We start from the raw sequence: 27,754 nt of genomic DNA, 5'->3' as shown, positions 1-27,754 counted from the left end.
GGGGCGACAGGAGGTGGTCACAGGGGTTTGGGGATGGCATGGGCTGGCATGGCATAAGATGGCACGGGATGGGATATCACCACGCCAGGCCATCACCCCTGGTGTGGCACTCAGCCTGTGCCTGTCTGGCAGCTCCTGGCAGCTGCAGAATCCCCATTTTCCCCCAGGCTTTTCCTGCCTCTGGAGCTTCCTGCCCAGTGCCGGTGCCCCGCGGGGCAGGTGCTGCAGCCGGGCCTGGCCCGGGCCCAGCCCTGGGGCTGTGCCAATCCCGGATCCTGGGGAATTCCAGGGGAGCTGCTGCAGCCCCAGTGCCAGCTTTGATCCCGCCCGGTGTGTCCCAGCAGCTGAACAGAGCAGGTTTGGTCCTTGGGCCCACCTGGGCTGGCAGCAGCTGCTGGTGACAAATGCCACTGGCTCCGTCAGCGTGGGAATGTCCTGCACAGGGCTTCCCTGGGGACAGGGCTCTTCTCTTCTGGCACCGTGCATTCATGGAGTCGGGTTGGGAAAGCCCTTTCTGTCCACTGAATCTGAGCATTCCCAGCACTGCCAGGGCCACCACTGACCCTGTCCCGAGGTGCCACATCTGCATGGCTTTGAAATCCCAGCAGGGATGGGGACTCCAGAGCTCCCTGGGCAGCTGTGCCAGGGCTGCACAGCCCTTTCCAGGAGGAATTTTCCCCAAATCCCCCCTGAGCTGCCCTGGCCCAGCCTGAGGCCGTTCCCTCTGCTCCTGTCCCTGTTCCCTGGGCTGTGCCCTCCTGGCAGGGACTTGTGCAGAGCCACAAGGGCCCCTGAGCCTCCTCTGCTCCAGGCTCAGCCCCTGCCCAGCTCCCTCAGCCCTGCTGGGGCTCCATTCCCTTCCCAGCCCCGTTCCCTGGGCACTGCAGCCCCTCCAGGGCTCTCCTGAGCTGCCCCCAGGATCCCCGGGGGTCCCTGGGCAGGGCCAGCACAGGGGACAGTCCCTGCCCTGGGGCCATGCCCACCCTGGGGCTGTGCCCATCGCCCTCCTGCCCCCCCGGGCTCCTGTTCCAGGCTGGCAGTGCCCTCCCTGCTCTGGCTGTGTGCCAGGCCCTGGCAGGAGCCACCACTGGGTGCATAGGTAGGACAGAGTGACTGGAGGATCAGGGAGTCCCAGAGCTGGTTGGGTGGGAAGGGACCTCACACCCCTGCAGTGCCACCCAGCCACGGAAGGGTCACCTTCCCCTGTGCCAGGCTGCTCCAGCCCCGTGTCCAGCCTGGCCTGGGTGTTTGCAGGGATGGGGCAGGGGCTGCTGGCCATGCTCCCCACCGTGTTGGTTGGTGCTGTTGATGCAATCACTCCCAGGGCTTGCAGGACATTTCCCAATCCCTGTTTGTGCTGCCCCAGGGATTCATGGCTCCTGCCTCATTCCCACAGCCCCATCAGGGCCCTGCTCTGGCCTGGGCTGGGGTCAGGGCTCAGCTCTGAGTGCCCTCAGCAGCAGCTCCAGGTCCTGGCAGGTTGTTGTGCCTTGTGCCTGCTCTGTCTCTGCCTTTGCAGGAGCCACCTCCAGGCAGGGCTTTGGAGCACCAAGGATTTTCTGGTGCTGTAAAGCTGCTGAATTTATAAATAATTCCTGCAGTGAGAGGCTCTCGGAAGCCTCAGCTGATGCTTCCAGGCAGGCATGAGGCTGCCCCTGAACCTGGCTGAGCTGGAGAATCATTAGTGGTGTGAAATGAATGTTTCTGGAATAATTTAAGGTGTCTGAAGGTACTGGATGTTTCTAAAATGATTCCACACTCTCCTGGCTGGACATCACCTCCTGGCTGGAGCCTGTGGGGAAGGAGGGCTGGAACAGCTCTGGCTCCTGTGGAGAGGACTTGGAATTGTGGAACAGTTTGGGATGGAAGGGACCTTTAGTCTCGTCCAGTTCCATGGCAGGGACACCTCCCCCTGTGCCAGGCTGCTCCAGCCCCATGTCCAGCCTGGCCCTGGGCACTGCAGGGGTGCAGGGGCAGCCCCAGCTGCTCTGGTGACCTGTGCCAGCTCCAGCTCTGAGCTGTGTTGTCTGAACTTTGTGCTCCCCTGGATGATTTCATCCCGAATTTCTGAGGTTCAGGGGTGTGGGAGTCGTGTCCCAGCCTGCAGAGGAGCCGTTCCTGGGGACTGGCCAGACCAGTGGTCCTGTGCTGGTGGTGAAACACCTCCAGTCACCTGTCAGGTGTGAGGGGTGGGACAGGGCTTGTTCCAGACAAGCTCCTTTGCCTCAGATCCCTGCGAAAATTCCCTTCTCCTCTCTCCCTGTTGCATCCAGCTCCTCAGGAAAGGAGACTCAGGGTGCCCCCAGCACTGTCACAGCTCCTGAAAGGTGCCTGTGCCCAGCTGCCCCTGGGCTCTGTCTGCAGCAGCACTGGCACACCCAGAGCACACAGCCTGAGCTGTGCCAAGGGAAATCCAGCTTGGAGAGCAGCAAAAAGCTTTTCCAGCAAGGGGGAGAAAGTTCTGCAATGGCTGCCCGGGGAGGGGGTGCAGTCACCACCCCTGGGGGTGTTTAACCAGCCTGGAGGTGGCACTGGGTGCCAGGGGCTGGGCTGGGCTCCGGGGCCCTGAAGGGCTCTCCCAAATCAGGAATTCTGGGAATTCTGTGTGACTGTGTGTGATTATGTGAATTCTGTGGATTCTCTGGATTGTGTGAAAGGGCTGCAGAAGCTGCTGCAGGGCTGGTTCCCTGCCCTGACCCCACGGCTGCCCCTGTGGGGCTGGCATGGGCTGGGGCTGCCGTGCTCCACCCGTGAATCCCCCGGGATTGTCCAGGGACGGTGGGCACCTCCTGCAGGCTCTGGGAGCCCCCCAGCCCCGGAGGCAGAGGCCTGGCTGGTGTGCGTGCAGGGCTGATGTCCCACATTCAGGGGACACAGGGGACACTCGTGTGCCCGTGAGCCGTGTCCGGAGCCGTTCCCGGCAGTGTCTGCCCGTGTCCCGCCGTGCCAGCGCTCCCAGCCGGGCTCATCCGGCGCCGTGCCTCGGCCCCGTGTTTACCTCTGGGCTTATTTAGAATTTCCCGTGTCACAACAACATCCCGTGACCTTCCGGCATGGCCCAGGGAGGGGCTGGGCTCCCCCAGGTGTCCCCAGGAAGGACGGAGCAGAGCAGCAGCTGCCTGCGGGCCGGGGTTCACAGGCACTGTGCTTTGCCAGGATCTCCGGCGTTCCCAGGGATCTCAGCTGGACGGACGGGGCGGGAAGGGATGCGCTGATCCTGCAGCCCGATACGGAGCTGAGTGCTGGGAAGTGGCAAAGCCGGGATCAGGCTGCCCCGGGAGCAGCTGAGGGAAGTGCTGGGTTCCTGAGTCAGCCTGTTGGTGACAGTCCCCAAAATCAGGATGTACCTGCTTGCAGCTGGCTGAAGGGTGGCACCTCCTGGCTCTGGGAGAACCCTGGGAATTGAGGTTCCCATTGTTCTCAGCAGCCCTTGGAATGATTTCTGTTTGTGTTGAGGATGATGAGCCTGAGCTCCCCAGCCCTGGGCTGAGCCCCAGTGTGGGCAGCAGGGCAGGGGGATCCTGTCCCTGTGCCCCCTCAGGTGCTGCCCCAGCCCTGGGACACAGCAGCAGCACCTGGAGCTGCTGCAGAGAGCCCAGAGAGGCCCCGGAGCTGCTGCAGGGCTGGAGCCCCTCAGCTCCCAGGGAGCCAGGCTGGGAGAGCTGGGAATGCCCAGCCTGGAGAGGAGAAGGATCCAGGGAGAGCTGAGAGCCCCTGGCAGGGCCTGCAGGGGGACTGGGGACAAGGCCTGCAGGGACAGCACACAGGGAATGGCTCCCACTGCCAGAGGGCAGCCATGGGTGGCATCTTGGCAATGAGGAATTCCTGCCTGGGCTGGCATTGCCAGAGCAGCTGGGGCTGCCCCTGATCCCTGCAGTGCCCAAGGCCAGGCTGGACACTGGGACACCCTGGGACAGTGGGAGGTGTCCCTGCCATGGCAGGGGTGGCACTGGAGGGGCTTTGGGGTCCCTTCCCAAACCATTCCATGATTTTGTGGTCTTGTATCCATTCCCCTTTAACTGAGGATATTGCAGCAAAGCCGTGGCAGGGCTGGGTGTGGAGGGCACAGCTTGGAGCTGTAATCCTGACATGTGGATCTCAAGGGATTTTCCTGTCTGGTGCTTGAGCCGAGCCCTTGGCGCTGGGAGTGGGCAGCCTTTGGCCAGGGCTGGGAGCACTCGGGGCCAGGGCTGCCTCCAGGGGGGTGTGGGGATGGAGCAGGGACGTGGTGACAGAACAGGGGACAAGCAGGGCTGTGGTGACAGAGCAGGGACGTGGTGACAGAGCAGGGCTGTGGTGGCAGAGCAGGGCTGTGGTGTCGCAGCACGTGGCCAGGCAGGATCTGGTTGACCCCATCCCTGTGGATATTTGGTGCCCAGTTTGGCTCCAGCCTTTCCATTTTGGGCCCAGGGCTATAAATGGCCCCTTTCCCTTTCTCTCTCCCTGCTAAATCCAGCTGTGGCTGCTGTGTGGTGAGCAGGACCCTGGGGACTTGTCTGGGCTCCCAAAATAGCCCTTCCCTGGGGCTCCTCCTGCTCTCCCAGCCCCATTCCATGGCCAGGAGCTGGCCCCTGGGATGGGAGAGGTGCTGGGTGGTCCCTGGAAATGGATAATCCCTCCCTCTGGAAGGGGCTGGAAGGAGCCCCCTCTCCCCACCACGGGCTGCCTGCCTTCGTGGCTGGGCCAGAATCCTTGGGATTTGTGATTCCCAGCTGGATCCAGGAGCAGCCTGAGCAGTGTGGGAGCCCTTCCCAGCCTGGCAGGGTCTGTGACAGGAGACTTGGTGGCACTGTCACCTCGGGCTGTGACAGGAGACTTGGTGGCACTGTCACCTTGGGCTGTCCCAGAGCCGGCTGGTCCCGCAGTGCCCACCTGTCCTGCTGGGCCTGTTCCAGGCTGTCCATGGGGAACAGCAGGATTTAGGGTCTGGGATGGTGTGGGCTGGGTGGCAGCTGAGGGTTTGGAGTGCTCCCAGTGCTCCATAAAGCCCCGGGGAAGCAGGAGCTGTCAGGAACCCAAAATAAACCCCAGGCAGGGTTGTTTGGGGAAAGGCCGGTGGGAGGTGAGGAGCAGGGAGTGCAGCTCAGAGTGGGGGGTGCTGTCCATGTGGGGATCACAGGGAAGGGAGTTCTGCCTGGAGAGGGACCAGAGCTGCTGCTCCAGTAGCGCTCCCACCTCCAGAGAAGGCTCTGGGAGCTGTTTGCTCTGGGATTCCTTGGAATCTCTGCTGTTCCTTGCTGGAGGGGGCAGTGCTGCTTGGCCTGGGCTCTCTCCTGTGCTGCCCCATGCACGGAGAGCTGGAGCAGCCGGGGTTGTTCCAGCTGGACATTCCCAGTGGGTGGGGGGTACCTGCTGCCCTCTAATCCCATCTTGTCCCCACAGGCAGCGGGGATGGACAGGGCCAGATCCTGCAGCGCTTCCCGGAGAAGGACTGGGAGGACAACCCCTTCCCACAGGGCATCGAGCTGGTGAGTGCCTGGGGACCCATGGGTGACACTGGGGGTGGCACTGGGACGCGTCCCACGGGGTCTGACTGGGGGGCTGTGAGGGAGCAGTTCCCACCTGCCCTGGCTGCATATCCAGCTCTCCAGAAATGGTGGGATGGATCCAGGACTGGCTCCTCTCCTGGCCTCCTGCTACCCCTCCTCTTCTGGGATGCTGGAATGCCCCCTGGAGGAGCCATGGATGCAGCCTTAGTGTCCACAGCCCCTCAGGAGAATGGCCAGGCCTTTCACACAATCACACACAATCACAGAATCCCTGTGTTGGGAGAGCCCTCCAAGGCCCTGGAGCCCAGCCCAGCCCCTGGCACCCAGTGCCACCTCCAGGCTGGTTAAACACCCCCAGGGATGGTGACTGCACCCCCTCCCCGGGCAGCCATTGCAGAACTTTCTCCCCCTTGCTGGAAAAGCTTTTTGCTGCTCTCCAAGCTGGATTTCCCTTGGCCCAGCTCAGGCTGTGTGCTCTGGGTGTGCCAGTGCTGCTGGGACAGAGCCCAGGGGCAGCTGGGCACAGGCACCTTTCAGGAGCTGTGACAGTGCTGGGGGCACCCTGAGTCTCCTTTCCTGCAGGCTGAGCACCCCCAGCTCCTGTTGTCCTGCCTGGATTCCCAGGGCCAGGCCTGGCTGTCCCCAGCCCTCTGGACACGGTCACCGGCTCTCGGGGTGCTTTGGGATCAGCTCAGAGCTGGGGCATTCCCGGGGTGTGGAGCTGTGGGGATCCTCCAGCTCATCCAGGAGGGTGGGATTGTTTCCCTCTTGGCTGAACTGGAGTGGGAGCTCTTCCCAATCCCTGCCCTGTGCCCTGGAGCTCCAGGGACCCTGAGGGAGGAGCTGGAGCTCCATTCCAGTGAAAAGATGGGCTGGGACAGACTGAGCCCTGCAGGCTGAGCCCTCTGGAAGCTGCTCCATTCCCCCTGGGGTTCATGCAATCATGGATTCATTTGGGTTGGAAAATCCCTCTGAGCCCATTGAGTGCAATCCGTGGTGCCAAGGCCACCACTGCCCATGTCCCCGAGTGCCACATCCACGTGGCTTTGAAACCCCTGCAGGGATGGGTACTCCAGCACTGCCCTGGCAGCTGTGCCAGGGATGGACATCCTTTTAGGTGGGATCTTGGGAAGGAATTCCTGCCTGGAAGGGCAGGCAGGCCCTGGCACAGGGTGTCCAGAGCAGCTGGGGCTGCCCCTGCATCCCTGGCAGTGCCCAAGGCCAGGCTGGGCACTGGGGCTGGAGCAGCCTGGGACAGGGGGAGGTGACCCTGCCCGTCATCACTGGGGTCACTGGCTCCTCATCCCATTGTTACTGGGATCAGCAGTGTCCAGCTCCTCTTTATCACATGTTCCCTCAAATTCCAGCACAATTTGGGACCTTTCTGTGCTGTTTAATCTGAGGCAAAAACACGCATTTATTTTTATATTTATTTTTATTTTTCTGCTCCGAGTTTCCTGGTGTCTGCAGGGACTTGGGAACTGTCCCAAGCAGGAGCAAAGCTGCTTTTTTTCCCAAGGGTCAAACTGTCCAGCCAAAAAATCCTTGGAATTTAAACAATTGGAGCCCTGTGCTGTTGGGAGGCAGGGGTGGCTGCAGGGCTTCCCACAAACTCTCTGAGTGTCCAGGGGGAGCAGCACGTGGGGCTGCTCCGAAGGCAGCTCGGGAAACCCACGGGAGCCCATCCTGGGGGTCGGTGGGACGCGTCCTTGCGGTCAGGGCTGATCTCCCTGACAGCTTTTTGGGGACAGAAACATTCCCAGGGTGTGCAGGGAGCTGGGGTTTGGAGCTCCTGGCTGTGCGCAGTGTCCAGCAGCAATTCCCAGCAGAAATCACTCATTTTAATGGATTGAGTTCTCTGGGGACAGGCACAGGGTGTGGATAAACCACCCTGGGAGCCTCTCCCCGCCTGCCCAGGAGCTGCCTGGTGGGGGCATTCCATGGGCAGGGCATTCCCAGCGCAGCCCAGGGTCTCTGCTGGAGCAGGGGCATCCAGGTGGGAATGGAGATTGCTGTAAATCCAGGGGCTCCCTGTGCTCCAGTGGCTCTCGGGGCCATTCCCACTCTCCTTTTTGGATCCTTTCTTGGCACTGGGCTTTAGGACCTTCCATGCCATGATCCCACAGGTCTGCTGGACTTTGTGTGGGATTTTCCCTTCCCACCCAACCATCCCAGGATTCCCTGATTCCATCATCCTGATCCAGCAGCTCCGTGTGCTCTGGGCTCCTCATTCCCACAGTGCCAGGAGATCTCTGTGTGGGGCTGGGAGCAGGAAGGGGCAATTCCCACCTTGGGACAGTGACACCGGGACAGTGACACCGTGTGCTCATCCTGGTGTTCTGCTGAGCCAGGCCTTCCCCGTGCTCCCATGGGAGCTGGCAGGGGGCTCTCAGATGGAGAGACATCGGGATGGAGGAGCCCCAGGATGGAGGGACTCTGTGATGGAGGAGCCCCGGGTGTTCCTTTCCAGGGACACAGGGTGTGGGAAGCAGCTCCTGGGGTGCTTTCTCCTCCTGTCCCTCCTGCTGCCACCCCAGGGATCCGCACAAAGCCCAGCTCCTGTCCCGTGGGCTCTTGCCAGGGAGCACAGGAGGATCTGTGGGCACTGTGAGCACGGGGAGTGGTGAGCAGCTGGGAGACTCAGGTGGGATCCACCTTGGGTTCCTGAGGGAGCTGGGGCAGGACTCCTGAGCTCGCCAGGCCCTGGTGCCATGGTTCGCCTCCCAGGATTTGCAGAATTCCCGTGTCCTCAGTGTGCCTCCAGCCTTGGGAGGAGTCCCAAACCCAGGGAATTTTCCATGGCTCCTCAGCAGCCAATTGCAGCCCTGAGGAAATCGAGAAAATCCCCTGAGGCTCGGGAAGCCGGGGGAGTCTGGAATTACCCCGGCCCTGGGAGGGGCTTTGGGAAGTGCCAGGGGCTGGTGCAGTGAGATGGCACAGCCAGGCCCGTGTGTGTGCCAGGGGAGTGGTGCCACCTCCTGGAGCCACTCCAGAGCCCGTGTCCCACGTGTCCCCTGTCCTTCTGGGCTCTGTGTGGTGCTGGCATGGGGTGTCTGGCCCACGGTGGGATGGGGGCAGTGCAGAGTTTGGGGTCTGTGTGCCATGGGGGCAGTGCAGAGTTTGGGGTTTCTGTGCCATGGGGTCAGTGCAGAGTTTGGGGTTTCTGTGCCATGGGGGCAGTGCAGAGTTTGGGGTCTGTGTGCCATGGGGGCAGTGCAGAGTTTGGGGTTTCTGTGCCATGGGGTCAGCGCAGAGTTTGGGATCTGTGTGCCATGGGGGCAGTGCAGAGTTTGGGGTTTCTGTGTGCCATGGGGGCAGTGCAGAGTTTGGGGCCTGTCTGCCATGGGGGACCTTCCCCAGGAGCTGGGGGCTCCTGCCTGGCTGGGCTGTCCCATCACGACCCCTCCCAGTGTGGGTCTCTCCAGGCAGCTCCTGCTGTCCCTGCAGACAGGAGGGGATGTTGCTGGCCCTGCTTCCCTGCAAGGGGGATTTGGGAATTGCAGGAGCCGCCCAGTTCCAGGAGGAGCCTGGGGGCTCTGCCTGGTGCTCTCCCCGCTCCTGGCCCGTGGAGCTGCCCTTCTCTGCAGGCTCCGTGGGCGATGTGGGCTGGGGCTCGGGGCTGGGATGCCACGATGGTGGTGAGGGTGGCAGCCCCTGAGCCCAGCCTGTCCCTGCCGCAGTTCTGCCAGCCCAGCGGGTGGCAGCTCTTCCCCGAGAGGAACCCCCCCACCTTCTTCGTGGCCGTGCTCACCGACATCAACTCGGAGCGGCACTACTGCGCCTGCTTCACCTTCTGGGAGGCCGTGGAGAGCCCGCAGGTACGGGGACACACGGGGACACACAGGGACACACAGGGACACGGGGACATGGACACACACACAGGGACGTGAGGGCAGGGGCTGGTGGCGCTGATGGGGAAGCACCTGTCAAGCACTGGCCAGGGGTTCCTGCCTTCCCTGTGCCGCAGGAATCCATGGGTGGGTGGGAAGGGTGGCCAGCGATGCTGGTGGACAAGAACCCAGTTGCTTTTGGCTCTGGCTCTGGGGATTCCTGCCTTCCTTGTGCCAGAGGAATCCGTGGGCGGATGGATGGGAAGAATGGTCAGCTGTGCTGGTGGAAAAGCACCCAGCTGCCCTTGGCTGTAGGCAGGATTCCTGCCTTCCCTGTGCCACAGGAATCCATGGATGGATGGATGGGAAAGGTGGCCAACAATGCTGGTAGAAAAGCACCCAGTTGCTTTTGGCTCTGGTCAGGGTTCCTGCCTTCCCTGTGCCACTGGAATGCAGGAGCTTGGGACAGGGAAGAGCATCCCTTAACCCCCAGCCCGGGCTGGTTTGTGTCTCCCCAGCCCCAGAGCCATGCCAGGAACGGTGAGGGCGAGGAGCAGGAGGAGGAGGCCTCAGCCCTGGTGCAGCCTGCCCAGCTGTTCGCTCCCAAGAGCCTGGTGCTGGTGTCGCGGCTGGACCACGCTGAGGTGTTCCGGGTGAGTCGGGAGCAGGGCAGCTGTGCTGGGAAGGGCTTCCTGCCTGTGGGAGTGGGAACAGGCTGGCACAGCCCCTGGGAGCCTGGCTCCATCCTGCCTTGGCACCCCGGAGCTGTGGGGCTGCAGCTGCTGCCGCTGATCGCGGATGGCTGCGGGACATGGAGCAGCTGCCGGCCCCGCTCCTGGGAAGCCCTGAGGAACAGCCTGTTCCTGGGAGCACCGGCTGTGCCAGCTCTGCTGCCTCCAGAGGTGCTGCATTGTGTGCCTGGGGAGCCTTGGGAGGGCTGGGTACAGAGTGTATCCATGGGGATGGGCTGGGAGTGACCAGCCTGGAGAGAAGGATCCAGGGAGAGCTCAGAGCCCCTGCCGGGCCTGAAGGGGCTCCAGGGACTGGGGACAAGGGATGGAGGGACACAGGGAATGGCTCCCACTGCCAGAGGGCAGCCATGGGTGGCATCTTGGCAATGAGGAATTCCTGCCTGGGCTGGCATTGCCAGAGCAGCTGGGGCTGCCCCTGATCCCTGCAATGCCCAAGGCCAGGCTGGGCACTGGGGCTGGAGCACCTGGGACAGTGGGAGGTGTCCCTGCCTTGTGTGGAGTGGGAATTCTCTGAAATGCAGGATCTGTCTTCCTAGGCCTGGGACAGCAGAGTGGGGTCCTGCCAGGCACAAGCTGGGGCACCTCCAGGAGACAGGGTCCCCTCACTTGTCCCCAAGGACAGAGATGTCCTGCCAGCTGCTCCCCTGGGACAGAAACAGTTCCCAGCTCATCATTCCAGTGCCCAGGAATCTCAGCTTCATCTTCTCTCATTCCAGCAGGCAGAGGTTTATCCTGCTCTTCCCTCTTTATTCCATCATGACAGAGTCTGCCTGGCCTTGCTCTCCAAAGTCCAGTATTTGTGTTTTCCCTTTTCCTCAGTGGTTGGAAACCAGCACCCTGAGGGTGCCTGAAACACAAATTCCTCAAATCCCTCGTTCCCAGCTTGTTCTGGGGGCTGCCCTATGCTGGTGCCCCCAGAGCTGGGGCTGCTGTTGCTTCCCAGTTGGAATAGGGTGTTTTGGTGGGAAGGGACCCACAGTGACCACCCAGGGCTGACCAGAGCCCAGGTGTGCTGTCAAGGGCATTGCCCAAATTTTGGGCATCTCATCCAACCCTCGCTGGGGAAGGATCCTCTGCCATGCCTTCCCTGGGGTTTGTGTGGGACTGGGGTACTGGAAGGCTGGGGCAGCCCAGCTGCCCTGGTCACCTCTCTGCTGGAGCTTTGGAAAGCCCCTTGGTACTGCTCCCATGGGGCTCTGGCCTTGGGGACACATCTCCTGCTCTGGTGGGATCAGTGGAGGGATGGGGACATTCTCCTGGCTGGAATATCCTATCCCTGTGGATGAGGAAGATGTGGAGCTGGCCTTGCCAGGGTGTGTTTGTGGCCAGGGACAAGCCCTGGGGTGTCCCCAGCTGCCTGCACTGCTCATCCCTGCTCTGCTCCCCTCTCCAGAACAGCCTGGGGCTGATCTACACCATCTACGTGGACGGGCTGAGCGTGTCCCTGGAGAACGTCATCGGGAACCTGCTGACCTGCACCATCCCCATCACGGGGGGAGCACAGGTGGGTCCTGGGCTCCTGCTGCCCTCCCTGTCCTCACTCTGTCCCCTCAGAGCCCAGCCCTGCTCCCCATGCCCGAGTGGGCCCCGTGGGCAGGGCCTGGCTCCGTGCCCTGCTGCCTTCCCGAGTGCTTCCGAGCACAAATCCCACTCAGATCCTCAATTAGCCAAGGAGCTCCTGCTGCAGCTTCTGTCCTGGCTGCTGCTGCCTGGGAGGGAGCCCCAGGGGCTTGGCGTAGGTGCTGCTCAATCCATGCAAACATTCCCTGCTCCGTGGGCTCTCCCGGGGTCTGGCTCTGTGCTGAACCCTGCTCCAGAGCCAAGTGGTCACGGGCCATCTGTGAGAGCAGGGCTGGGACAGCTGTGGGGACATGGCCAGCAGGGCAGGAGCCTTGGCCAGGCTGGGACAGCACCGTGGGATGCTGGGACAGCACTGCAGGGCACTGGGACATCACTGTGGGACATTGAGACAGCACTGCAGGGCTTTGGGACAACAGCACAGGACACTGGGACAGCAGCATGGGGCACTGGGACAGCAACACAGGCCCTGGTGCCTCCACAGGGGTGTCCTTCCTGCAGTGCCCTGACCCCGAGGGGGCTCTCCCTGATCCCAAATCACAGCAGGATTTGAGGCAGGTCCTGCTCTGGCACCCAGAACCATGCAGGTCCTGGGAGAAGCCAGCTGGGATTTGTGGAGGGGTGTGGAGCCAGGCCTGTCCCAGTGCTGAGGCAGAGCGAGGTGTGCTGCCCATGCCCCAGGTGCTGCCCGTGCCCCAGGTGCTGCCCATGCCCGAGGTGGTGCCCATGCCCAAGGTGCTGCCCGTGCCCGAGGTGCTGCCCATGCCCCAGGTGCTGCCCGTGCCCCAGGCGCTGCCCGTGCCCCAGGCGCTGCCCGTGCCCGAGGTGCTGCCCGTGCCCCAGGTGCTGCCCGTGCCCCAGGCGCTGCCCGTGCCCCAGGTGCTGCCCGTGCCCCAGGTGCTGCCCGTGCCCCAGGCGCTGCCCGTGCCCCAGGTGCTGCCCGTGCCCCAGGTGCTGCCCGTGCCCCAGGCGCTGCCCGTGCCCCAGGTGCTGCCCGTGCCCCAGGTGCTGCCCGTGCCGCAGGCGCTGCCCGTGCCCCAGGTGCTGCCCATGCCCCAGGCGCTGCCCGTGCCCGGGCTGTGCCAGGGTTTGCAGTCCCTTCCCATGGGATCTGCCCGGATCCGGCTCCTCCCGGCGGGACCAGGAGCGGCTGCCACAGCAGGACGCCTTCTCCTGCCACCATGGCTCGCTGAGCTTGGCACAGATCTGTGCCCCCAGCTGGGGCAGGATGGCTCTGTGCCCTGGGAACGGGCACTGTGTGACAGGGGGAACAGTTTGGTGGTGGCACTTCCCTTCCTGTGGTTTTCCTGCTCTCCTGTCGTGTCCAGTGCTCCTTCCCTGTGCCATAGGCATTGCTTTCACTCTGTGTCTGTGTATCTGGGCTCCTTTCCCTTCCCATTGTCCCTGCTGGTGTCCCTGTCTGTGTCTGTGGGCTTCTCTCCTGTCCCGTTGTCCCTGCTGGTGTCCCTGTCCCTGTCTGTGGGCTTCTCTCCTGTCCCATTGTCCCTGCTGGTGTCCCTGTCTGTGGGCTCCTGTCCCCTTGTCCCTGCTGGTGTCTCTGTCCCTGTCTGTGGGCTCCTGTCCCCTTGTCCCTGCTGGTGTCCCTGTCTGTGGGCTTCTCTCCTGTCCCATTGTCCCTGCTGGTGTCCCTGTCTGTGGGCTCCTGTCCCCTTGTCCCTGCTGGTGTCCTTGTTTGTGTCTGTGGACTTCTCTCCTGTCCCCTTGTCCCTGCTGGTGTCCCTGTCTGTGGACTTCTCTCCTGTCCCCTTGTCCCTGCTGGTGTCCCTGTCCCTGTCTGTGGGCTCCTGTCCCCTTGTCCCTGCTGGTGTCCCTGTCTGTGGGCTTCTCTCCTGTTGCATTGTCCCTGCTGGTGTCCCTGTCTGTGGGCTTCTCTCCTGTTGCATTGTCCCTGCTGGTGTCCCTGTCCCTGTCTGTGGGCTCCTGTCCCGTTGTCCCTGCTGGTGTCCCTGACCGTGAGCCTCTCTCCTGTCCCGTTGTCCCTGCTGGTGTCAGTGTCCCCACTGTGCCTGTCTGTGTGTCCTAACTGACTGTGCTCTCTGTCTGTCCCGCCTCAGCCTGACGTGGAGGACGAAGCCGTGGTACGAACTCCTTTTCTTTCCCATCTTCTTTTCCCCACCTTTTCTCTCCCGGCTCTGGGTCTGTCCCCTCATTAGCAGCTCTCTGTTAATTGCTGTGACCCAGCCCCAGGTCCCGGTGGTACCCTCGGGTATGTGTCCCTGTGTGTCCCTGTGTGTCACAGCCAGGGTGTCCCTGGGCTCTGGGAAGGAGCTGAATTCCAGGCTCAGCTCTCTGGGTGCCCTGCTGGGGTTGTGACAGCCCAGCTCAGGGCTCTGGCTCTGCTCAGCCCTGGATTTTGGGGCTGCAGAGGAAATGCTGCTCCTGCAGGAGTGTTTTCCCTGGAAAGGAGTGGAAAGAGGAGGAGAGGGGCCTGGAGACAGCCTGGGGATGTTTGAGTGTCCCTGTGTCCCTGGGAACGAGCTCGGGGCTGGGAGTATTCAGTGGTACCAGGGAAGAAGCACCAATCCTGTGCCCAGGATGTCCATCCCTTCCCCCAGGATATTCTCAGGATATTCCCAGGATATTCCTCAGGATATTCTCAGGATATTCCTTCCACTGGAGAGGCTCTGGAGCTGGGGCTGCTCCTGGGCACAGCCAGGCTGGGACAGGGGAGCTGCTTCCTTGGCTCCAAGGGCCTGGGAGAGGCTTCAATTCCCCTTGAGTCCCGGGGAGTCTTTGAATCCTGGGGAGTCTTTGCATCCTGAGGGAGCCCTCTTATCTTAGAGAGCTTTTGAATTCTGGGGGCCCCTCTGATCCTGGAGAGCTTTTGAATCCTGGGGAGCCCTTGTGTCCTGGAGATCCCTCAGATCCTGGGGAGCCCTGGGGAGCCCTCGTGGCCTGGAGACTCCCTGAGTTCTGGAGAGCCCTCATGTCCTGGGGAGCCCTCGTGTCCTGGAGAGCCATTCTGTCCCACCTGCAGGTGGATCTCAGGGCTGTTGGGACATGGTTGGCACTGCCTGGGGATGTTGCAGGAGGTGCCCTCCTTCCCTCAGCCCAGGGACCCAGTCAGGCACCCAGTGGGTGCTGTGGCAGCATCTTTTCTCTTTCCCTTTTCTTTTTCCTCTTTCCCTTTCTCTTGCCCTTTCCCTCTTCCCACAGCAGATCGGGGTTGTGCTGGGACAGGGTGGCCCTGTGCCCGGGGGAGTCTAGCTGCCCCTGCCCTGGCCCTGTCCCTCTCTGGGTGGCCCTGGTGACCAGGTGTGTGTTGCCTTGCAGAGGACGATCTCTCTGGGAGCAGGGGACAGGCAGGTGATCCAGACCCCCATCAATGACTCGCTGCCTGTCAGCAGCTGCAGCGTGGCCCTGCTCTTCCGCCAGCTCGGTGAGACGTGTCCCCACCCTGTCCCCGTGGCACCTGGGGTCCCTGCAGGTCACCTCCCTGCAGGTCACCTCCCATGGGTCGCATCCCTGTGGGTCACATCCCTGTGGTCACCTCCCTGTGGTCACCTCCCTGCGGGTCACCTCCTGCATGTGGCTCTGAGCTCTGTCCCAGCTGAGCCTCTTGGCCCTGCTGTGCCATCCCTTTTCCAGGAGGGTGGGACTGGGGCTGGGGTCTGGAGGAGCAGCCCAGGGCTGCCACTGGCCTTGTGTCCCCAAGGAAAGGCCATGCTGTGCCCCCAGGGAAGGCCACCAGCCCCCGGGAGGGACGGAGCTGTCCAGGAAGGGGGAGCACACCTGGCAGTGACCAGAGCCACAGGTGGCTCTCTGGGGGATGCTGAGCTCCTCCCCTGGCAGGATGCAGGGATGGGGAGTGGGCTGCAGCCTGGGGGGGATCAGGGGTCTCTGAGGGGTGTCAGAGGGACCCCCCAGTTCCTGAGCCCCTGCTGTGCCCTGCCCAGGCATCACCAACGTGCTGTTCCTGTTCTGCGCGGCGCTGACCGAGCACAAGATCCTGTTCCTCTCCAGCAGCTACCAGAGGCTGACGGACGCCTGCCGGGCCCTCCTGGCTCTCATGTTCCCCCTCAAGTACAGGTGAGGGTCCCCGAGCCTCCAGCTGTGCCAGCTGTGCCCCTGTGCCACCCTTGGTGCATCCCAGGGTCTGGGGAATAACTGGGAATCTCCCAGCCCTGCTTCCCTCTTCTCCCCGGCAAAACGGGCTCTGGCACTGGAGGCAGTGCTGGGGAATGTTCTGGGCTTCCTGGTGAGCAGGGACAGGACCCAGGGAACAGCTGGAGCTGTGCCAGGGCAGGGATAGCATGGACATCAGGACAGGCTCTATTCCAGAGGGTGCTGGGCACTGCCCAGGCTCCCCAGGGAACAGGCACAGCCCCAGAGCTCCAGGAATGTTTGGACAGCGTGCCAGGGATGCACAGGAGCTGGACCTGTGATCCCTGTGGGCCCTTCCCACCCAGGGGATTCCATGGTTCCATGAGCAGGAGTGAGGTGTTCCCAGCAGTGGCTGTGCTGGTGGTGGCCAAGCCCCCGTGGTGACTCCTGTGGGATGGCTGGAACCCCGCTCACCCTGGGAGCTGGGAATGTCCCACAGGGAGTGGGAACACAGCCCTGGCAGCCCTGGGGCTCCTGGCAGCTCTGCCAGGGCTGGGCTGGCACAGAGGTTCCTGGCCAGCTCCTGTCTCCCCAGGCTGCAGAGAGGCTGTTGGCGTCCCAGAGGAGCCTTATTTTTCACAGAATTATGGAATCCCTGAGCTTGGAAGAACCCTCCAGGGTTACTGAATCCAAGATGTTCCAGATCCCCTCCTTGTCCCCAGCCCAGAGCCCTGAGTGCCACCTCCAGGAGTTCCTTGGACACCTTCAGGGATGGGCACTCCAAAGCTCCCTGGGCAGCCCCAGCCAAGGCCTGACCCCTTTCCATGGGGAATTTTTCCTGAAATTCTTCTTTTGGAGTTAGTGGCTCTGCTGGAAACCCTTTCCTTGGTCAGACTTTGATTACAACCCCAAGACCAGACAGGGGTCATATCATGGAATCATGAAATCCCAGGATAATTTGTATTGGAAGGGACCCCAGAGCCCCTGCAGTGCCCCCCCTGCCATGGCAGGGACACCTCCACTGTGCCAGGCTGCTCCAGCCCCAGTGTCCAGCCTGGCCTTGGGCACTGCCAGGGATCAGGGGCAGCCCCAGCTGCTCTGGCAATGCCAGCCCAGGCAGGAATTGCTCATTGCCAAGATGCCACCCATGGCTGCCCTCTGGCAGTGGGAGCCATTCCCTGGGTGCTGTCCCTGCAGGCCTTGTCCCCAGTCTCCCTCCCAGGGCATTCACAGGGATGGGGCAGCCACAGCCTTTGGCAGCCATGTGTGCCCGAGGGGCTGGGGGTGCCAGGGCACCCTGGACACGGCTCCAGAGCCAGGATGGTGTCTGGCTGTGCCAGGACAGGGCAGGGGTGTGGGGCAGGGCTGGCCTGGCTGCAGTGGGGCGGTGTTTGGGGCTGGTTTTGAGGCTGTTTCTGGTTGCAGTTTCACCTACGTGCCCATCCTGCCCGCCCAGCTCCTGGAGGTGCTGAGCACCCCCACCCCCTTCATCATCGGCGTCCACTCCATCTTCCAGTCGGAGACCCAGGAGCTGGTGAGAGGCCACGTTCCCTGCCCTGGTGCCAGGGGCTGGGGAGGGGCAGCGTGGGTGTCACGGCTCGGGTGACAGCTCCATCTGTCCTGAGCGTGCCCAGGGCCACGGGCTGTGTGTGCCCAGCCCAGGATGCATCCAGGTGTCCCACAGGAGCCGGGGGATGGCTGGGTCACCTGGGAATGGCTGGATAATGTGGGAATGGCTGGATAACGTGGGAATGGCTGGGTCACCTGGGAATGGCTGGGTCCCTCTCCTGCCAGGTGTCCCCCTGTGCCCCCTGTGAGGGATCCCAGTGTGTCCTTGGATTTGGAGACAGGATGGAACTGCTGAGTGCTCAGGGAAGGTGGGGAGGAGCTAGAGCCCATTCCCAGCCCTTTCCTGAGCCAGCTCACCTGGGTAGCTTCCCATCAGCTGTGGGGTTGGGATGTGGGGTTGGGAGATGGGGCTGTGTCCCACTGCTGTCCCCTCCCAGCTGGACGTGGTGATCGCGGACCTGGACGGCGGCACCGTGAACGTCCCGGAGTGCGTGCACATCTCGCTGCTGCCCGAGCCCCTGCTCCAGCAGACACGGGAAGCCCTGTCCATGGTGAGTGCCAGGGCATCCCTGAGGTGCCAGCACCATCCCCTGGCAGTGACACATGTGGCCAGAGACGTGGGAATGGAGCTGAGGTTCCTCTGTGAACAGGATTCCTGCCTTGGGGTCCTCCCTGTACTTTGGGGTCCTGCCCATGCCTTTGGGATCCTGCCCATGCCTTTGGGATCCTGCACATGCCTTAGGATCCTGCCCGTGCCTTGGGGTTCTGCCAATGCCTTTGGGGTCCTGCACATGCCTTGGGGTTCTGCCCATGACTTTGGGATCCTGTCCATGCCTTTGGGGTCCTACCCTTGCCTTTGGGGTCCTGCCCATGCCTTGGGGTCCTGTCCATGCCTTGGGGTCCTGTCACAGGGACCATTCCTCATCCAATGGCCTCTGGCCAGCGCCCTGGGAATGGCACACATTTGCATGGGAGCTGGGAGTGGAGCAGCAGGGGTTCCTTGCTCTGTGATTGCTGCCCTGGGGTGCTGCTGCCCCTGTCCCAGTGGCCATTCCCAGCCCAGTGCCCTCTGATGTCCTGCAGTGCTGGGGGGGTTCCTTTGGCAGAGGTTTCTGGGAATGTGGTGCTGGCTCCCAGCCCAGGGCAGGAAGCAGCTGTGGCCTGGCTGCTCCTGTGTTCCCAAGGCACTGCTGGAGCAGCTCCTGCTCCTCCTGGGGGCACTGGGGGGTGAAGGTCTCCCTGGCAGAGCAGGAGGGGCTCCCCCTTCCCTGGGGTCCCAGTGCCAGCCATGCTTCCCAAGGCAGGGTCAGGCCCAGCAGAGCATTCCTGATCCCCTGTGCTTTGTCCCCAAGCCCCTCAGACCTTTTCCACAGGGGCTGTGGGGTCTCTGGGGAAATGTCCTTGGCTTCTCCAGCCGGGATGGGGCCTGAGCTGAGTGTCCTCCCTGGGCAGGTCCTGGACCCGGAGCTGGAGGTGGCTGACCTCGCCTTCCCCCCTTCCACCATCTCCGCCTCTTCCCTCAAGATGCAGGTGAGTGGTGGGAGGGAGAGGGACCCAGGGTGAGGAGCTGTTCCCCAGGGACACCTCGGGGCAGGAGGAGAGGGACCCTGAGCAGGGGCTGTTCCCCTGGGCCATCCTGGCTCTCACACACCATTCCAGCCCCGTGTCCATCCGAGGCCACTGCTCCAAGCCGTGGCTGGATCCTGCAGTGCCTTGTTCTCCAGATTCACAGCCAGGCTGGAGCAGACTGGGCATGTTTGGGCTTGCAGCATTCCCAGAGCTGGAGAGCTCCCTCTCCTCCCTGTGCAGCCCCAGGGGGGCCAGAGCAGTGAATCCCATGCCCCTTTTCCCTGGAATCTCAGCTGCATTCCCTGCCCTCACGCCGGGGCTGATCCCATCCTGGGGGGAAATCCCTGCCCCTGGAGCTGCCCTGTCCACCCCCTGAGCCCCCCCAGCCCGGGCTGTGCTTCCCTGTTGCAGGACAAGGAGATCCGGGCCGTGTTCCTGCGCCTGTTTGCTCAGCTGCTGCAGGGCTACCGCTGGTGCCTGCACATCATCCGCATCCACCCCGAGCCCGTCATCCGCTTCCACAAGGTGAGGGCCTCGCCCAGGCCGGGCTGGGACAGCCGAGTGCAGGAAACATCCTGCCTTTCCAGGCAGTGACCTCCCCAGCACCCCTGCCAGCCCACCTGCATCCCGTGTTTGTCCTGCAGCGCGCCGAGGTCTCCCGGGGCAGGAGCGCTTCCCTCCCTGCCTGGGTGTTCCTGCAGAGCTCAGCCAGCAGGGAAACAGGCCTGCAGCTGGGTGTTTGGGGAGATCTTGGCACTGCTGAGGGACCACCTGCAGTCCTCTGGCCCTGAGTCCCTCTGGCCTTGAATCCCTCTGGCTTTGTGTTCCTGTGCTTCTCTGTCCCTGTGTCCCTCTGGCCCTATGTCCCTGAGTACCTCTGGCCTTGTACCCTTGTGTCCCTATGTCTCTGTGTCCCTGTATCCCTCTGTGCCTGTATTCCTGTGTCCCTGTGCCCCTATGTTCCAGAGTCCCTCTGGCTTCGTGTCCCTATGTCCCTGTGTCCCCATGGCCCTGTATCACTCTGTCCCTGTATTCCTGTGCCCCTGTGTCCCAGAGTCCCTCTGGCCCTGTGCCCCCGTGTCCCTGTGTCCTGCCTCTGCATGCCAGGGTGACACCAGAGCCCTTCCCTTGACCCTTGTCCTGCTGCCATGGGCCAGAGGCTCAGGTTTCCATGCCAACCGTGTCCCTGAGGAAGGAGGTGGCACCGTCCCAGTGCCCCCCAGGTGCCCACCCACAGCTTGGTGTCACCACTGTGCTGATGGCACTGCCGTTCCCTTGCAGGCGGCGTTCCTGGGCCAGCGGGGGCTCACAGAGGACGATTTCCTCACCAAGGTGCTGGAGGGGATGGCCTTCGCTGGCTTTGTCACCGAGCGCGGGGCTCCCTACCGCCCCATCGACCTCTTCGACGAGGTGGGGCCTCAGGGCAGCTCCCCTTCCCACAGCCCGGGATCTGTGGGGCTGAGCAGGGTCTGTGGGGCTGAGTGGGGTCTGCAGGGTCTGGGTCTGATCCGCGGGATCTGAGCGGGATCTGTGGGGTCTGAGCAGCATCTGGGGGCTGAGCGGGATCTGTGGGGCTGAACAGGATCTGTGGGGGCTGAGCGGGATCTGCCATGGCCTGAACAGGATCTGTGAGGCTGAGCAGGATCTGTGGGACTGAGCGGGATCTGCCATGGCCTGAGCAGGATATGTGGGATCTGAACTGGATCCACAGGGTCTGAGCAGGATCTGCAGGGTCTGAACAGGATCTGCGGGTCTGAGAGGGATCGGCCAGGGCTTGAGTGGGATCTGCGGGGCGTGAGCGGGATCTACCATGGCCTGAGCAGGATCTGCTGGCCCTGAGTGGGATCTGCTGGCCCTGAGGGGGATCTGCTGGCCCTGAGGGGGATCTGCGGGCCCTGAGGGGGATCTGCGGGGCCTGAGGGGGATCTGCGGGGCCTGAGCAGGATCTGCTGGCCCTGAGGGGGATCTGTGGGGCCTGAGCGGGATCTGCGGGGCCTGAGCAGGATCTGCTGGCCCTGAGCGGGATCTGCGGGGCCTGAGCAGGATCTGCGGGCCCTGAGGGGGATCTGCGGGCCCTGAGCGGGATCTGCGGGGCCTGAGCGGGATCTGCGGGGCCTGAGCGGGATCTGTGGGGCCTGAGGGGGATCTGCTGGCCCTGAGGGGGATCTGCGGGGCCTGAGGGGGGATCTGCGGGGCCTGAGCGGGATCTGCTGGCCCTGAGGGGGATCTGTGGGGCCTGAGCGGGATCTGTGGGGCCTGAGCGGGATCTGCTGGCCCTGAGCGGGATCTGCTGGCCCTGAGGGGGATCTGCGGGGCCTGAGGGGGATCTGCGGGGCCTGAGGGGGATCTGCTGGCCCTGAGCGGGATCTGCGGGGCCTGAGCAGGATCTGCTGGCCCTGAGGGGGATCTGTGGGGCCTGAGGGGGATCTGCGGGGCCTGAGGGGGATCTGCGGGGCCTGAGGGGAATCTGCGGGGCCTGAGGGGGATCTGCTGGACCTGAGGGGGATCTGTGGGGCCTGAGGGGGATCTGCTGGCCCTGAGCGGGATCTGCTGGCCCTGAGCGGGATCTGCGGGGCCTGAGCGGGATCTGCCATGGCCTGAGGGGGATCTGCTGGCCCTGAGCGGGATCTGCAGGGCCTGAGCAGGATCTGCTGGCCCTGAGCGGGATCTGCGGGGCCTGAGCAGGATCTGCGGGGCCTGAGGGGGATATGCGGGGCCTGAGGGGGATCTGCTGGCCCTGAGGGGGATCTGCTGGCCCTGAGCGGGGTCTGCAGGGCCTGAGGGGAATCTGCGTGGCCCCAGGTTTGGGAGAGGCCCTGAAGCTGCCCCTGTCACCCCTGTCCTGTCCTCCCCAGCTTGTGGCCAACGAGGTAAAGCGCATGAAGGCAGAGGAGGGGAACAAACAGAAAATCCTGAGGCACATCAAGGAGCTGGCAGAGAAACTCTACAAAAATGTGAGTCCTGGAGCCCCCGGGCAGGAGTGGGGATGTGCTGGGGGATACGGGGCAGGGAGAGCCTGGGTGCAATCCTGGTCACTCTGTCCTCCCTCCATAAGCTCCTGGTGATAGCTCCTGTCCATCCTTGTGCTGTCATGGGTGGTCAGGCACATCCTCATGTGCCAGAGGTCCTGATTTTATAGGATCACAGAATCCCAGAATCACAGAGGTTGGAAAAGACTCCCAGGGCTATGCAGTCCAAGCTGTGCCCAGTGGCCACATTGTCCCCAGCCCACAACCCTGAGTGCCACCTCTGGGAATTCCTTTGACACCTCCAGGGATGGGGACTGGGCAGCCCCTTCCAAGGCCTGACCCCCCTTTCCAGGAGGAAATTCCTGCTGATGTCCAACCCGAGCCTCCCCAGTGCAGCTGGAGTTTTCCAGCAGCACCTGAAGGCAGGAGCCTCGCCTGGCTGGGCTGGAGCTCCTGCTGGCACTTGGCTCATGGTTGTGCCACAGCTGTGCATCCCTGGGGGCTGGGGAAGCAGATCCTGGGTCCTGCAGATTCCAGCTGGGAGCAGAGCAGGGGGCTGGGGGCTCCTGTCCAGGAGGGGACATGCTGTGGGTGACCTCAGGGCTGAGCAGGAGCTGTCCCCACGCAGGAGAACCCGTACCCTGCGGTGACCATGCACAAGGTGCAGAAGCCCACCGAGGGCTGCCACCTGCGCCTGCACCAGAAGCCCTTCCCACACCTGGACGAGGGCACCGTGCAGTGGATCATCGACCAGGCCACGGCCAAGCTGCAGACAGCCCCACCTGCTGTCAAGGCTGAGAAGAAGTGCATGGTGCCCTCAGGACCCCCCATCAGTACGTGGGGCACAGGGGGGACCCTGCTTTGGGGGGCTGTGGGAGGCCATGGTGCCCTTGGGAGCCTCAGTGGTTTGTAGGGCACAGGGGAACTCTGTTCTGGGAGCTGCCAGAGGCCATGGTGCCCTTGGGACCCCCCATTGGTATGTGGAGCAGGGAGACCCTGCTCTGGGGGGCTGTTGGTGCCCTTGGAACACCCCATGGGTATGTGGGGCACAGTGGACCCTGTTCTGGGTCACAGCACAGGAGTAAAACATGGAGAAACAGCAGCTCCAACTCCTTTGGGTCCTCAGCTCCCCAGGGGCTCCCAAGGCCCATGGAGGCCCCGTGGTCTCTCAGAGCAGGGGGACGCAGTGTCCCCCCGGGTGCCAGCCCCACCCCACCCAGACTGAGGGCATCTGTTCCATCCAGCTGCCATCCTGGAGCGCAACGGGAACGCCCTGGCCAACAGCGCCCGGCGCCTGGAGGTGGTCAGGAACTGCATCTCCTACGTCTTCGAGAACAAGATGCTGGAGGCCAAAAAGGTGAGGGGGGCTGGGGATGGCGGTCGGTGTCCTCTGTGGATGGAGAGGACATTCCTGTCCTGTGCCCACATCCTGCTGGTTGGCTTAGAGTCAAAAAGTTGTGGAGTCACAGAGTTACTGAGGTTGGAAAATTCCTCTGAGCCCATTGGGTCCAACCATCCCCAGCGCTGCCAAGGCCACCACTGACCATGTCCCCGAGTGCCATATCCACACATCCTTGAAATCCCTCCAGGGATGGGGACTACAAACCTCCCTGGGCAGCTGTGTCAGTGCCTGACCACCCATTCCATAGGGAAATTCCCATTGATGTCCATCCTGAGCCTTCCCTGGCCCAGCTTGAATCTGTTCCATCTCCTCCTGTCCCTGTTCCCAGGGATCACAGCCCCACTCCCACCTCAGTAACAGGCCAGGGAGCCATTTGGATTGGCAGTCCCTCTGGGACCATCAAGTCCCACCATTCCCCAGCACTGCCGTGGCCACCACTGACCCGTGACTTGTCCCCTCCTGGTGTTCCTGGAATTTTGGCTGGTGGCTCCACAGCAGCCCAGCTCCATTGCTCCATGTCCCCCTGCCCCTGGTCTCCTCCCCCTCCTCCATGGCCGTGTCCTGCCAGCCACACCTGGAATTCTGCCCTGCTTTGTCTCCATGTCCGAGTGCATGCCCTGACACTGGTGTGGGCCCGCTCTGTGTGGGAGCAGGGCTCTCCAGGCCCATCCCAGCCCACAAACCCCGTTCCCACAGCTGTTCCCAGCTGTGCTCCGTGCCATGAAGGGCCGGGCTGCCCGGCACTGCCTGACCCAGGAGCTGCACCTGCACGTGCAGCAGAACCGCGCCGTGCTGGACCACCAGCAGTTCGACTTCGTCATCCGCATGATGAACTGCTGCCTCCAGGTAGGGCAGGGCTGGGGGGCTCCTTCTTCCCGTGGGGCACGGCAGGGGTCAGCCTTGGAGTGTCCCCTGGTCACCCCTGCTCCTTCCCCAGGACTGCACGGCCATGGATGAACACGGCATCGCTGCGGCCCTGCTGCCGCTGGTCACCGCCTTCTGCAGGGTGAGTGACCGCAGGGTCCCCGCCCCAGAGCCCTCAGGATCCCCCCAGGGGGCAGAGGCTGCAGGGGGATGTCTCCTCAGAGCTTGTCAGCCTGTAGCTCCTGCCCAGAATGTTCCACCCAGCCCAGACTGGCCCGAGGCTCCCAGGGAGGCTGGAAGGGGAACCTGTGGGAAGGGGCTGCTCTGGAATGCCAGCTAAATCCCATGGTCAGGCTGGGCTGAGCTGAGCCTCTGGGCTCTGGACGGGCTCTGAGCAAGAGAATTTTCAGGGAATGCTGGAGGAGCTCTGGTGCAGACATCCCTCCTGCCTGTCCAGGGCTTTCCCAGTGGCCGACTTGAGGAGCAGGGACACCTGAGTGGCGAGCTCAGCACCAAGGCTGTGTGCAGATGGATCTTTTCCACCTCCTTCCACAGAAACTGAGCCCTGGCATCACCCAGTTTGCCTACAGCTGTGTGCAGGAGCACGTGGTGTGGACCAACATCCAGTTCTGGGAGGCCATGTTCTACTGTGACGTCCAGAACCACATCCGGGCCCTCTACCTGGACAGTGCTGAGGAGAACCACACGGAGCAGGTGGGAGCGTGGCCCAGGAGAGCTCTTCCCAAAGGGCTGGGGCTCATCATGGAGTTATAGAATCATGGAATGGGTTGGGTGGGAAGGGACCTCAAAACCCCTCCAGTGCCACCCCAGCCATGGCAGGGACACCTCCCACTGTCCCAGGCTGCTCCAGCCCCAGTGTCCAGCCTGGCCTTGGGCACTGCCAGGGATGCAGGGGCAGCCCCAGCTGCTCTGGCAATGCCAGCCCAGCTGCCTGTTCTGGGCAGGCTGCTCAGCTGAGAACGAGGGGCTGCACCCCAGTTCTGGGAGATCCCTGTGGGTCTGTCCATGCAGACAGCCCCATCCCTTCCCCTGCCCCAGGAGAGCGCGGAGGAGCCGCAGGAGGCCAAGTCTGCGCTGGAGATCGCGTCGGAGCAGCTGCGGCTGTGGCCCACCATGAGCCGGGAGAAGCAGCAGGAGCTGATCCAGAAGGAGGAGAGCACGGTGTTCAGCCAGGCCATCCACTACGCCAACAGGATGAGCTACCTGCTGCTGCCCCTGGACACCAGCAAGAACCGCCTGCTGCGCAGCTCCGGCCTGGGCGACGTGGAGAGCGTCAGCAACAGCTTCGTCACCAACAGGTGTGGGGACGCCGGCGTGACCCGAGCTGGGGACAGGCTGCTGTCAGGAAAAGATGGCCCTGCTCCCTGTGGGGGTTGGACCCCTGTGAGAGTTCTTTCCAGTCCCAGCCATGCTGGGATTCCAGGGTTATGTCAGGATTGAGGCAGACTGTGGTGTCCCGGGGGGTTTCTAGGAGTGGGAACTCTGCTGGGTCCCTGCTGGGAATGGGAACAGTGTTGGACTCTTGGCAGGAATGGGAGGGAGCTTTCCAGGGCCTCTGTCAGGAGTGGGAGTTCTCCTGCTATCGTGTCAGTAGTAGGAACTCTCCTGCATCCCTATGAGGAGTGGGAGCTCTCCTGGGTCTGTATCAGTACTGGGAGCTCTCCTGGGTCTGTGTCAGCGCTGGGAGCTCTCCTGGGATCATATCAGGAGTAGGAACTTCTGTGTTCCTATAAGGAGTGGGAGCTCTCCTGGCTTTTTCCAGGAGTAAGAGCTTTCCTGTGTTTCTGTCCTGAGTGGGAGTCTCCTGGGTCTGTGTCAGCACTGGGAGCTCTCCTGGGATCATACCAGGAGTAGGAACTTTCCTGTGCTCCTATGAGGAGTGGGAGCTCTCCTGGCTTTTTCCAGGAGTAAGAGCTTTCCTGCATTTCTGTCACAAGTGGGAGCGCTCCTGGGTCTGTGTCAGCACTGGGAGCTCTCCTGGGTTTTTACTAGGAGTGGGAGCTCTCCTGGGACCATATGGGTGCTCTCCTGGGACCATATGAGGAGTGGGAGCTCTCCTTGGACCATATGAGGAGTGGGAGCTCTCCTGGGACCATATGAGGAGTGGGAGCTCTCCTGGGTCCGTGCAGGGAGTGGTCCCTGGCCGGGGCTGTCCCGGGCTGACCCTTCCCCGTTTCCCTTGGGAAGCATCGCGGGCAGCGTGGCCGAGAGCTACGACACCGAGAGTGGCTTCGAGGACGCTGAGAGCTCAGACGTGGCCAACTCCGTGGTGAGGTTCATCAACCGCTTCGTGGACAAGGTGTGCACCGAGAGCGGTGTCACCAACGAGCACCTCAAGGGGCTGCACGTCATGATCCCGGGTGAGGACACCGGGCTGGCCACGGGGATCCTGCAGGAACAGCGGGAGAGGGCAGGGTGGGGTTTGGGAAGGGCAGGATGAGATTTGGGCAGGCAGGATTTGGGAAAGGCAGGGTGGGGTTTGAGCGGGGCAGGGCAGGATTTGGATAGGGCAGGTAGGATTAGGGCAGGGTGGGATTCAGGTAAGGGAGGGCAGGATTTGGGTAAAATAGGATGGGATTTGGGTAGGGACAGGATGGGATTTGGGCAAGGACAGGGTGGAATTCCGGCAGGGTAGGTGGGATTCAGGCAGGACAGGATGGGATTTTGTCAGGGACACAGAGAGGGATTTGGGCAGGACAGGTGGGATTCAGGTAGGACAGGTGGGATTCAGGCAGGACAGGGTGGGATTCAGGCAGGGTAGGTGGGATTTGGGCAGGGACACAGGGTGGGATTCAGGCAGGGACAGGATGGGATTTGGGCAGGCACGGGATGCGATTTGGGCAGGGACAGGGTGGGATTTGGGCAGGGACAGGATGGGATTCGGGCAGGGCAGGATGGGATTTGGGCAGGGCAAGTGGGATTCAGGCAGGGCAGGTGGGATTCAGACAAGGACAGGGTGGGATTCAGGCAGGGCAGGTGGGATTCAGACAAGGACAGGGTGGGATTCGGGCAGGGCAGGTGGGATTCAGACAAGGACAGGGTGGGATTCGGGCAGGGCAGGACTCACCCCCTGTCCCACAGACATCGTCCAGATGCACATCGAGACCCTGGACGCCGTGCACAGGGAGAGCAAGAGGCTTCCCCCCATCCAGAAGGTAGGGATGCCCTGCTGGGCTGGGAGCAGAGCTGGGGTGCTGTGAGACCCTTCCACGGGCCTGAGCCCCCCGTTGTTCCCCCAGCCAAAGCTGCTGCGGCCCAACCTGCTGCTGGGGGAGGAGTGTGTGATGGAGGGGCTCCGCGTGTACCTGATGCCGGACGGGCGCGAGGAGGGGGCCGGGGGCAGCATCGGGGGGCCCCCCCTGCTCCCCGCAGAGGGAGCCGTGTTCCTCACCACCTACAGGATCATCTTCAAGGGAACCCCCACCGACCCCCTGGGTGAGGGGCTGCAGCCTCGGGAGAGGGGAGGGGTCTCTGGGGGCAGGGGAGAGGGTTGGGATCCCTGGGGATCAGGGGAATGGTTGGGGAGGAGGAAGCTGGTCAGTGATCCCTGCAGGTCAAGGGCTTGGTTGGTCAGGGTCCCTGGGGAGCAGGGGGGAGGGTTGGGATCCCTGGGGATCAGAGGGATGGTTGGGGATGCTTGAGGAGC

At 62.9% G+C, this 27,754-nt stretch overlaps 1 protein-coding gene across 6 annotated transcripts in view; it reads left to right on the top strand.

The window, feature by feature from the left end:
* Positions 1 to 27,754, top strand: part of SBF1 (SET binding factor 1) — a 63,359-nt gene that overhangs the window by 23,690 nt on the left and 11,915 nt on the right. For 3 of the 6 annotated variants that reach the window (XM_058022567.1, XM_058022566.1, XM_058022564.1), the window contains exons 2-23: positions 5,383 to 5,468; positions 9,170 to 9,307; positions 9,838 to 9,972; positions 11,465 to 11,575; positions 13,725 to 13,748; positions 14,944 to 15,049; positions 15,567 to 15,699; positions 17,140 to 17,248; positions 17,721 to 17,834; positions 18,736 to 18,813; positions 19,264 to 19,377; positions 20,134 to 20,262; positions 21,708 to 21,806; positions 22,450 to 22,654; positions 23,066 to 23,178; positions 23,920 to 24,069; positions 24,161 to 24,229; positions 24,643 to 24,801; positions 25,147 to 25,406; positions 26,296 to 26,468; positions 27,190 to 27,263; positions 27,348 to 27,543. In XM_058022567.1, the coding sequence (XP_057878550.1) occupies positions 5,383 to 5,468; positions 9,170 to 9,307; positions 9,838 to 9,972; positions 11,465 to 11,575; positions 13,725 to 13,748; positions 14,944 to 15,049; positions 15,567 to 15,699; positions 17,140 to 17,248; positions 17,721 to 17,834; positions 18,736 to 18,813; positions 19,264 to 19,377; positions 20,134 to 20,262; positions 21,708 to 21,806; positions 22,450 to 22,654; positions 23,066 to 23,178; positions 23,920 to 24,069; positions 24,161 to 24,229; positions 24,643 to 24,801; positions 25,147 to 25,406; positions 26,296 to 26,468; positions 27,190 to 27,263; positions 27,348 to 27,543 (2,775 nt within the window). The remainder of the gene's footprint in view (positions 1 to 5,382; positions 5,469 to 9,169; positions 9,308 to 9,837; positions 9,973 to 11,464; positions 11,576 to 13,724; positions 13,749 to 14,943; positions 15,050 to 15,566; positions 15,700 to 17,139; positions 17,249 to 17,720; positions 17,835 to 18,735; positions 18,814 to 19,263; positions 19,378 to 20,133; positions 20,263 to 21,707; positions 21,807 to 22,449; positions 22,655 to 23,065; positions 23,179 to 23,919; positions 24,070 to 24,160; positions 24,230 to 24,642; positions 24,802 to 25,146; positions 25,407 to 26,295; positions 26,469 to 27,189; positions 27,264 to 27,347; positions 27,544 to 27,754) is intronic. The other 3 variants (XM_058022570.1, XM_058022568.1, XM_058022565.1) reach the window with 1 other exon arrangement.

The sequence above is a fragment of the Melospiza georgiana genome, chromosome 4 (assembly GCF_028018845.1).
Source record: "Melospiza georgiana isolate bMelGeo1 chromosome 4, bMelGeo1.pri, whole genome shotgun sequence".
Classification (NCBI taxonomy): Eukaryota; Metazoa; Chordata; class Aves; order Passeriformes; family Passerellidae; genus Melospiza; species Melospiza georgiana.
This window is presented reverse-complemented; position numbering and strand designations above follow the sequence as displayed.